This window comes from Micromys minutus, assembly GCF_963924665.1.
Source record: "Micromys minutus genome assembly, chromosome: 5".
Classification (NCBI taxonomy): domain Eukaryota; kingdom Metazoa; phylum Chordata; class Mammalia; order Rodentia; family Muridae; genus Micromys; species Micromys minutus.
In genome coordinates, this window is record NC_137974.1 from 56,387,306 (window position 1) to 56,398,234 (window position 10,929).

Genomic DNA, 10,929 nt, shown 5'->3' on the forward strand with positions numbered 1-10,929 from the left:
AGAATAGCTCCCCATGAATCTTCCTATACTGGATTCTAAGAAGAACAGCAAATTGTCAACAACCTTACTGTCAACGTTTCTCCCGCCTTCCTCTCCCCTTTCTGACCAATTATGCTGCTACTTTGCTGACCAGTCACAATGTAGTAGTTCACCCTTCACAGAAAGGTATAAAAGATGTATGCTTTTGGAATTCGGGGTTGACTCTCCCTGTGTGGCTGAGCAACCCCACATGCGTCGGATCAAAAACAAACCTCTTGCCATTGCAGCAATCTATTGTCAAGTTGTGTTCTGTGAATGATGCACCTAGGCTGAGACCTTTGGGAGTCCAACACTTACTTCCCCAGAGCCTTTCACAAGTCCTGTGACAATCTGGATTAGCCCTTGCTCCATAGCATCCTACCTGAAACGCTTCACTGTCATTTAAAGGCTACCCCATTATTACAGGGTTTTTACATTTTATTTTGATTTTTGTTTATTTTGAGACCGGGCCTTATGTAGCCCTGCCTGAACTTGCTATGTAGCCAAGGATAGGCCCGACCTCCCCATCCTGGTGCCTCCACCTCCGAAGTCTGAGATCATAGTCAGGCGCCATCATGTCTGGTTTGCTCCTTATGATCTGATAAAATGAACAGCCCATAGCTGTTGATATTTCATAGCTCATGCAATGACTTTAAGTTTTTCTCTCTGTGGAGCTGAGGGCACAACTGTTGGAAATTGGGTCTCTCCTTCCAGCCTGTGGTCCTGGGGCTCAAACTCGGGTTCTCAGTCTTGGCAGCAAGTGTCCTTACCTGCTGAACCATCTCACTGCCTGTGACAGCTCTTTTAAAAGTGTGTTTGATGACTACATCAACTTCTTAGCTGTGAGTGGAATGTGTTGGGAAGCTAGGTGTATGCGGGTAACAGGGGCCTGGGGCTCTCCTTTACCTTTCCTCATTCTGAAGTCTTTCTTCATGCCCAGTTTTCCCATCCCCCACCCTGACCAGACTCCTGCACACACACACACACACACACACACACACACACACACACACAAATGTTCCTCACTTCCTGAGAATAAATACCCATCTCCTTCCCTCTCATGGCCTCTGCTCCACATGGGACAGGTGGGCTGGTGGGAAGGGTCTGGCCCCTGAGGTTAAGCTGGACTTGGAGTTGTGTCCAGGTCTCCAAAGGGCCTCTGGCTCTCACCTACCTTCAGTGGGTACATTCTGAGTGGAGAACAGAGACTTTAAGCTGAAGAGGAAGTGGGAGAATGTGGGTTGTGGGGAGGAGAAATGAGCTCTCTTACCTCACTCTGGTTTCCTCTCAGGCTTTCTCAGATCTCCTCAGCCCTGGCCTTACGAGGCAGGAGATCACAGAGTCTCTGGGAGCCTTTATCTAGTTCAGCAGGGGTCTAGACTCAAAGCCTATGCTGGAGAATTCACAGGACCACCCAGGCTTGCCCAGTTTTCTTCTTTTCCACAAAGGTCTTTACCTTCTCAGCAGTTCATGCCAGACTGGCTGTGGTGGCTCCTGAGTCCTGCCCAGGCCTGCTCTCCTCTCTTCAGAACATCCCTCCCTTCTTGTTTCCAATTCCAGCTCAGGAGGACTGATGTCCTGGGAGGCCACATACCTGCTCTCCCCAATCCTGCTGCTGCTCCTGGCCTCAGGTGAGCACAGGGGACAAGGACAGAGGGAAGGAACCAGGTCGAGGAGAGAACAGGGAGTAGGAGGTGTGCACAGGGGGCTCTGGCTTGGGAAGGCAGAATACATGGGGGGTTGTGGCCAGCCACTGTCCGTAAGCAAATTCTGAGCATAGACACAAAGAGGGTCTCTCCCTGGGAACGGAACCCATTTCCTCCGGCTGCTGCAGAGGATGGGGGCTCTCTGACATGAGGCTTGTATTCCCAGGCTCCTGGGCACAGAACCTGATGTTACTTCGAGAACAAGAGGGCAAGACTGTTTCTGTGCAATGTGGGTATCCTCCCAGATACAACCTCAGTGTGAAGACCTGGTGTAAGAAAACATCAGAAGACTCTTGTCTACCCTTAGTGTCTAGTGCCAACACAGGTGCCGAGAAGCTAAGATTCTTCATCCAGGAATCTTCTAAGTTTCACTTGTTTACTGTCATCATGACTGAGCTCAAGATGAGTGACTCGGGCATCTATCACTGTGCGATCTTTAAAGAACAGTACAGTTCAATCATCACTATTCTCAGCAGTGTCCACCTGGAGGTGTTAAAAGGTGAGCTTCCCCCTTCTATGTGCCTTTCAAGCCTTCCTGAGTCACAAGGCTCCAAAGTTGGAGAGGACTCAAGAAACTGCTTCCTCTCATAGAGAGTTTCTCCATCTGTGTGTCGAGAGCCCTAGAGGGGTCTCATATCAGATATTTACACTGCAATTCATAATAGTAGCAAAATTACAATTATGAAATAGCAACAAAATATCCTCATGGTTGGGGTTCACCACAACTTGAGGAACTGTATTAAAGGCCAACAGCATTAGAAAGTTTGAGAATTACTTCTCTAGTAGCTCCAAACTGGGGCACAAAGAAAGACCCCTCTCCTAAAGCCATCAGCTTGTTAAGTTTGGGGCCAACCTTAAGACCCAGGCTTGCTGGCCTCTTGGGAGAAACTGGTAAGAACCAGTTTCTCTGAAGACTTTTGCTGCTGTTGCTAAGAGAAATCTTCCATTTGTTTTTGAAACATTCATTTAGTTATAATTGTACGTGTGTGCATGCTCATGCTGTGGTGAACATGCCAATTGTTCTTTCGAGACTCAATTCTCTCCTTCTACCATGTGGGCTAAATTTAGGTCATCAGGCTTGGCAGTGATTGCCTTCATCAGCTGAGCTATTTCAACTATACCATTAATTTCCTTCAAGTATCCACAGCCTTCCATTCCTGAGTATACATTGCCTGTAATTCCATCAGAACCTTCTCCAGGGCCAGTGGGCTCTGGCACACAGACACCTCAGAGCAGATGGAGGCGGTCACCAAGTAGGATGACAAAGAGAAGTCAGAGAGAGAGTGAGGAAGACTCGGGATATGAGTCGTCCTCTTCCTGGGTCCACTATTAAGAACCTGTGAGCTTTGGGATGGTAGTCCTGGGACCTCCACTGGTTCCCAGAACCTTCAAAGCTCATTCTGAAAACTGCAGAGATGTCAGGTTCCTTGTATTTGTCTGTGATATTCAGAGCTTCAACAGTGCCCACTCCATGCTGCCTAGACATCTGGTTAAGTGGGTACCTGTACTGGCTGGTTTTGTGTCAACTTGACACAAGCTAGAGTTATCACAGAGAAAGGAGCCTTAGTTGAGAAAATGCCTCCATGAGATTCAGCTGTAAGGCATTTTTTCAACTAGTGATCAAGGGGAGAGGGCCCAGCCCATTGTGGGTGGTACCATCTCTGGGCTGGTAGACCTGGATTTTATAAGAAAGCAGGCTGAGCAAGACAGGGGAAGCAAGCCAGTAAGTAACATTCCTCCATGGCCTCTGCATCAGCTCCTGCTTCCTGACCTGCTTGAGTTCCAGTCCTGACTTCTTTTGGTGATAAACAGCAATGTGGAAGTGTAAGCTGAATGAACCCTTTCCTCCCCAACTTGCTTCTTGGTCATGATGTTTTGTGCCGGAATAGAAGCCCTAAGACAGTACCTGAAGGTCATTTCCCATCTGAGTTTGACCCCGCCCCCATCCATTCCATGTAAGAGAGACATTGTGGATTATGGTAATTTAAATGAAACTGGTTGGTCCCCATAGGCTCCTATGGAATGGCACTAGTAGGAGGTGTGGCCTTGTTGGAGGATGTTGAAGCGTGGGCTTGAGGTTTCAGATGCTCAGCCGGTCCAGCTCTTTCTTCCTGCTGCCTTCAGATCCAGATGTAGAGCTCTCAGCTTTTTCTCCAGCACCATGTCTGCCCGCACACCCCTGTTAGTTCCTCCATGGTGATCATGGACTAAACGTCTGAACTGTAAGCCAGCCCCAGGGAATTGTTTTCCTTTGTAAGAGTTGCCATGGTCATGGTGTCTCTTCACAGCAATGGAAGACCTAAGACAGGTGTCAAAAGTGTGTGGTGTGTTCAAATACAGTAGACGTAGGGTTGGAGAGAGCTCTGCTAGTGCAGGACCTGCCTTGCACATGTGAGGTCTAGCCTCAGTACTAACGTTAAAAAGCCTGTATTGGTGGCCTGCACTAATAATAGATCCTTGGGGCACACTGACCTGCCAGCCTAGCTGAATCAGCAAATTTCAAGAGGAAGGCGAGACACTCTGCCTCAAAAAGTAAGGAATCCTGGAGGATGACACCAGAGGTTGACATCTAACCTCTACATGCATGTGCACCCTCATACATGTATATCCACACTCACATGACAATGTGTGTGCACACACAGGGATCATTTACCGAGTTTGAGTTCCATCAGTCACATGTCGTGTGGCTCTTGCAACTAAAAACTGAAACAAGGCACAATCTTGAGAAATCTATCTGAGCTCTGAGGAAAACCAATTCTTACATAGTTCAGCCATTCTCTCGAGATTACAAAGAACAAGCTGTAAGTGTGCAGAGAGAGCTAGGTCAGGGAAGGATTCAGCAGCCTGGCTTTCTCCCAGAATTTTCATCTGAGGTCCGTTTCAGGACAGCAGTAAGTAGGGGATCCTATACATGGATTCCCCGTGAGTAGCACAGTTCAGTAAAAGGTGAACAGTAGATGTGGAAAATAATTGGGTTCCATTTCCCAAATCTCTACTTAGAAATTACATTCTTAGAAAGCCTCCTGCAATCTACCCTCCTTCTCTCAATATGCCATCAGCGTCACTATGATGGGCTTCTAAACTGTGCACCTTGGGCTTTGCTGTGGGAATAAATAAAGCCTTATTTCAAGTGCAAACCAAGTCCCCACTATGAAATTCTGAATTATCTAAGAAAGAGTGCATGTTTGCTGGACTCTACATCCTACCGAGTAACAGTGGATGTGTCAGGGACAGAAGAGAGGAAAGTAACAGACCTCACTTCCTAGAACCAGGAGAGTCTGTGCCAAGCACAAGGCAGGCTCAGCTGAAATTTCCAGTAAAGGACAACTTGAGAGTGACGTGACTTACAGAACAGTGTCAGGGAGAGGTTGGGGTTGGTGGAGAGTGAGTAGCAGGCAAGAGAATTCCCACAACCCACACAGCCCGAGAAGTCTTTCCTCAGGCCTCTTCCTACCCTTCATCCCTGTCTCCTTCCGTTCCTTTTACTGTCTCTGACTCAGGATGACTTTACACTGTTTCTTAGGATTTTAGCCAAAGAAAACCTTGCTTCTTAGATGGTCGTGTTCCTTTCCCTCAGCTCCGTTTCTCTTCACCTACTCACCTGTCCATCTGTCCGTCAATCCATCCATCTATCCCTCCATCTATCTATCCACCCATCCATCGACCCACCCATCCGTTATCTATCTACCCGTTCATCTATCTACCCCCTGTGTCTTCTAGCAGGTTCTTCAGACATGTCCTCTCCTGACATCATTCCTACTACAAGATTGACTGAGCTTCCCGACCTCACTACCACAAAATGCTCACCCAGTGACACAACCACCACCCAACCCCAACCCAAGTCCCCTGCTGTTGTTTCCTCTCCTGACCTTGGAGTCACCATCACAAACGGGACAGACACTGACAGGTATGCTTTCTTGGCTCCTGGTTTGGACACCCTTCATTTCTTCGTCCTTGTGTTGAGAGGATGTGGGGGTGAGGATGTGGGGTGGGTGGAGCAGGATCAGACTTGAGTCACCTCAGTCTGTGTGGAGGTGACTGGCTGCGTAGGTGGCTCCGGTCCTCTCCAGCTCAGTTCTCATGTTTCTTACACTTCAGTAGGAGGGTGGAAATGGCATTTTTGAGAAACGCTATTAGTCCTGCCAAGCCAGAAGCAGGAGGATTCTTATGTCAGATCTCTGTCGGTTACAGGTCAGCCTAGTGTAAGTTCCAGGACAGCCAGAGCTACATAGAGCAACTCTATCTAAAATACACACATACATACATACATACATACATAATCATTATTAAACATTATTTCCTACTCCTCAGAATCATAATTTCAATAGACACACGTTTCCACCAATAAGAAAATGTCATAAGCCCACAGTAATATGCTTTCTCTTTATCTGTTTTTATTTTAAAATCTTCTGTTGTTGTTTTCTGAGACAGAACTTTTCTGTGTAGCCCTGGCTGTCCTTGAACTCATTTTGTAGACCAGGTTGGCCTTGAACTCATAGTCACACATCTTCCTTGCCAGTGCAGGGCAAATTTTTAAAATCTTTTATCCCAACAAAATTTCTGCATTTTTGATCATTTATATGACTCTGCATACATTAAACATACAAGCTATCTTCTAAATACCAGAATTTTCAGGGCTAGAGAAATGACTGGGCAGTTAAGAGCACCAGCCGTGCTTCCCAGCCCCCACATGGTATATCAAAGTCATCTGTATTCCCAGCCTCTGCATCCTCTTCTGGCTTTCATGGGCAGACACTTCACCTACATAGTACACCAACATATCAGAATAAATGACATCTCAAAAAATATTTTAAAAAACATTGTGAATTTAAAAAAACATGATCCACAATGTTGAGATGGGGTTTATTACTGCAGTGTGACCATCTTGGGTTCAGTATATTAAAACAGTTCCTGTAGAGCAGAACGTATGGCTCAGAACATGGGCTAAGGATGCACAAGGCTCTGGTTCCATCCTCAGCACCAAGAAAAACATATTCCTAGTAAAATAGGTGTGCTGTGTTTATGGTATTCACTCCTCTGTGAGTGTAGACTCTTGTTCCAGGCTTGGAGGCAGACATAATATTTCCCCTTTCTTCAAGGTGTTTGCTTGGTACCAGCTCAAGTGCCTTGGCATGGAGCAGAGACTTATTCAGCCTTCATGGACTAAAGACTAAATAACATGTGAAATCTAGTGAAAGTCAGCATTTATCTTTCTTTTCTTTTTAAAAATATCAACTTTTCAGTGTGTGTGTGTTTGTGTGTGTTTGTGTGTGTGCATGTGTGTGTGTGTCTGTGTGTGTCTGTGTGTGTGTGTGTCTGTGTGTGTGTGTCTGTGTGAGTGTGTGTGTGTGTGTAAATTGTACAGCTGAGTTTAGGTGCCTGCATAAGCTGCAAAAGGCATCTGATCCCTTGGAGTTAGAGTTACAGGAAACTGTGAGCTGTCCAATGTGGCTTCTGAAAATTGAACTCAGGACCTCTGGAAGAGCAGTATATGCTCTTAACTACTGCAACATCCTTCCAGTAGTTACTTTTTCTTCCTTGCCTTTATTTTCAAGGCTCAGTAGGCAGGCATCCTGCTCACATTCTGAATACTGGTACACCTCTTCTGTCCGAGAACTTTACACACCTTGGGAATTATTCAGCAATACTGATTACTGTTGGTCAGTGTCCAGGCAGGACAGCAGCATCCATCCCAGCTGTCCGTATAGGGAAAGGTTGGGATTCGATGAGCGCTTTGCCCAGGGAACTGAAGAGCAAATCTCCTTCCTGCCCTGCTGATGGGCAGGCATTGCAGGGAGTCCCATCTCCTGTGTCAGGGGATTCCTCATAGGCAGGGCATGGGAAAGTAAACCTCATGAAAATGTTTTAGGAAGTAATCTTTGGCAGAGTCATTAGGGAAGCGAGGCTGGGCAGGGAAGAAAATCAATTAAGGGTCACAAACAGGGCCAGTTTCCCAGGAGTACTATAGGCCAGGTCCTGCAAAAGAGTCTGGTGAACACCTGACCTTGCTTCTGTCAGAGGCAGAAGGGCTGGAGTATACATATTCCTGCCTCCAGTCATTGGGTGAGGGAAGCCCTAAGCAATGCATGGGTACATGGGGTCCCACCACCTAAGGGGCCCCACAGTCTGTGTGAGCCCCTGAAAGAGATCGGTGAAGATATGCTGTGAAGGGGTTGTGCCCTGAAGCCAAGGGCATGACAATAGCTCAGAGCTCCAAGAAACACAACAAAACACTGGCAGCTTAGACTTTGGAATCACTGCAGTTAGCAAAGGCCAGAAGCAGGGTTTTTCTAGCAGCAGGTTCCTCTGGGTGCAGAGGCTGGCACCAAGGAAGGTACTGTGGCAACCACAAGATGAGACAAGAGCCAGCCTCCCTATATTGGCTGCCTCTCTAGCACTGTCAGCTGCTGAACTTACCAAGTGCCCTTGGGGATATTGTCGCCCTGATAGGAAACTGGACAGGAGACTGGAGTGGAAGTAAGCACACGGGCTTGTTACCCCCGTCTACCAGCGTTTGCATGAGGACATGAACTGCTTTCAAGATTCCTGTTTTGATTTATTCTTTAATTGAGCTCAATTCTATTTTCTAGTAATTCCATGGTACCTCCCCATATCTTATCTATCTATCTATCTATCTATCTATCAACTATCAATCATTTCTATATCTCTATATGTCTATGGTGTAGCATGTACTAGTTGTGTTTCTAACCTCCCTGCTACCCAAGGGCCAATCAGGGAACCAGCCAATGGTCACTCCACCCAAGATCTCACGTGGCTGATGGCTCTCTTTCCTCCAAAGCATGGTAAATTCCTTTTCCCTCGTCCTGTGTCTCCTAGCCTGACTGCCTGCAGAAACTTAAAAGTCCTGCCTCCTCTGCCCAACCATTGGCTGCTGACATCTATATTGATCCATCAGAATAAATTGGTGAACAGCACCTTTAGAGTTTCTCACCAGATTCCCAATCAAAACATCAGAACCATCCCTCCCACTATATATCCATACATCTATCTGATCTATATCTCTATATCTATCCAATCTCTATATCTACACCTCTACACTTCTACATGCCCATATATCTAATCAATACCCATGGTTGGAGCAGAGTTGTATCTGGACTCAGACCACCAGAACTTACACTGCTCTGTATAACTGCACTATGTGTCATTCATCTTTGCCTAGGTCAGTAAGCAGGTCACTGATCAAGCCACTGCATCCTACTTATTTATTTAGACAAGGTCTCATTCTGTGGCCCATGCTGTCTGAAGATCAGTGATCTTCTGGCCTCAGCCTACCCAGTGCTGAAATCATGGGCATGAGCCATGTCTGGCTTTGTAGACACTAAGTTCTTATAATTAGAGGGTGTAAGGGCCTGGTGCTTACACATAAGCGCTTTGGGAGCCAGGAGTGTTAAACTCACACTATTGTCTCTTCAAAGGGAGAGACGAAAGCCTGTCTTCTGACAGAAATTTGGGAATGGTAAACTCTGCCCTCATGACCTATGTGGTTAAGTCACACCTGCCCGGCTGCCCCTCCCCAACCCCAACTGTTTCCTTTGTCCCTTTCCCAAGATCCTTATCATGACATATCAGTCAGTAGAACCCTTCTTCATGGAAGATGTCATGTGCACTTTGAAACAAGTTCCAATGCTATTGCTTTCTTTAAGCTTTGTTGTATGCACAGAATTGAGTTCATTAGAGTCAGGAAACTCTTTGTCCTGAATTGTGCTATAGATAAGTTTGCCTAAATGAACTGCTCGGGGACAGACTTGAGAAGTGTCAACTGACACCAGCTACTGGACCTGGTGACTCCATTTTCCTTCTTGCCTCACAGATGGATAGTCTGCTGGCTGTGGAATTCACAGAGACTTCCACAATTTTATGGCATTAATACTCCATGTGGCCTCCCGTGATTCCTTGTCACCTGCTCCTTTTGTCCCTGTGTCCTTTCATGCAGAGACCTTGTGTCCTCGTCTGCTTCCCTATCTGCCAGGGTCAGGCATGGCTCTCCCTCCTCTGTGGGTCTCTTTCTTACATCTATTGCTCTCTACCTGGAACTTGGAGAAACATGTTGCTAAACTCATGACAAAGCCAACCTTTTCAGTGAGGTTGGGTTCTTCATGGTTTCTGGGTGGGAAAATGAGGATAAAGGTGCAGTGACTGTCCCCAGAAGAGGATCAGGTTGCTGACCACAGGGATCATGTTCCTACATGTGGGTTTCATTCATTCCACAGAGAAGCCAAGATGCTGGGTTAGTCCTTCCTCTTTTACACATCTCCTGGACCTGAGATCAGTGCTCTTTAGTGTATACATGTCTAATTTGTTAGTCTAAGAAGTGACCCTCTACACAGCACAGGGCCAGAGGCTGTGGGGAAGCTGCAGGAAGGACCCAGTTTGAAAGATTCTGTAGGAAGAAATCACTAGATTCTGCACTGTAACTGGCCATTGCACCAACCTTCAATCTCCTCTCTCCGCAGTGTCTCCACATACAGCTTTGTTGTTCCCGTGGTCTGCGGACTCCTCAGCAAGACCCTGGTTTTCAGTGTCTTATTCGTTGTCACACTGAGATCATTTAGATGACAGACCTTGAAGTCACAATAGTGACTTCTGACCTTCAGCCACATCTACCTTAAAGGAGGCACTGAGTTCGGAGGCTAAGGAGGTACTGTGACATGAATAATGCCTGTAATCATGGGTGACATCTAAGGCTCAGGATGTTTTCAGCTGGTCCTGCCCACTCTCCTCATCTCATCCACCATCTTGGGGATGTTCACTGCACCATCAGAGAAAGGAAACAATTCCCAGCACACTCTGGTCATTGCCCCTAAATAGGTGGGTTTGTCTGAAATAAAGACAGAGACCAGCGCTTCTGCCTGTCTCCTTTTGTGGGAGTCATGAAGAGTGCAGCTCACCACGGATATTTCCACCCTTTGTCCTTCCCTTTTCTGAACAGTAAGCAGTAAGTACAGTTCTGGTCATCTGGGCGGGGCCCTTGCTCGTGAAGCAGCCTGCTCTCCTGCCTCTGGGGGTCAGACACTCAGATTTCTGCCTTCATCTGTGGTCCTCTGAACACTCCCAACCATGAACCAAGAAGACAAGAACCCCACCTGGACAGTAATGCAACTGGAAGAGGGAAATCAAGTTAAGCTGCATGCTGTTGCCTCGGAAACACCTGGAGTAGAAGATGGCATTCACAGGATTGGATCAG

General features: G+C 46.8%; 1 protein-coding gene across 1 annotated transcript; it reads left to right on the plus strand.

Annotated features, from left to right (window-relative positions):
- Positions 1-1,591: 1,591 nt before the first annotated feature.
- On the plus strand, positions 1,592-10,304 carry LOC308421146 (natural cytotoxicity triggering receptor 2-like; the record flags this gene model as incomplete). The annotated part of the gene is made up of 5 exons (XM_080917444.1): positions 1,592-1,649; positions 1,891-2,223; positions 3,736-3,790; positions 5,501-5,631; positions 10,199-10,304. The coding sequence occupies 5 exons, from the start codon at positions 1,592-1,594 to the stop codon at positions 10,285-10,287; spliced, it is 666 nt and encodes a 221-aa protein (XP_080773570.1). The 3' UTR covers positions 10,288-10,304.
- Between the last annotated feature and the right edge of the window lie 625 nt (positions 10,305-10,929).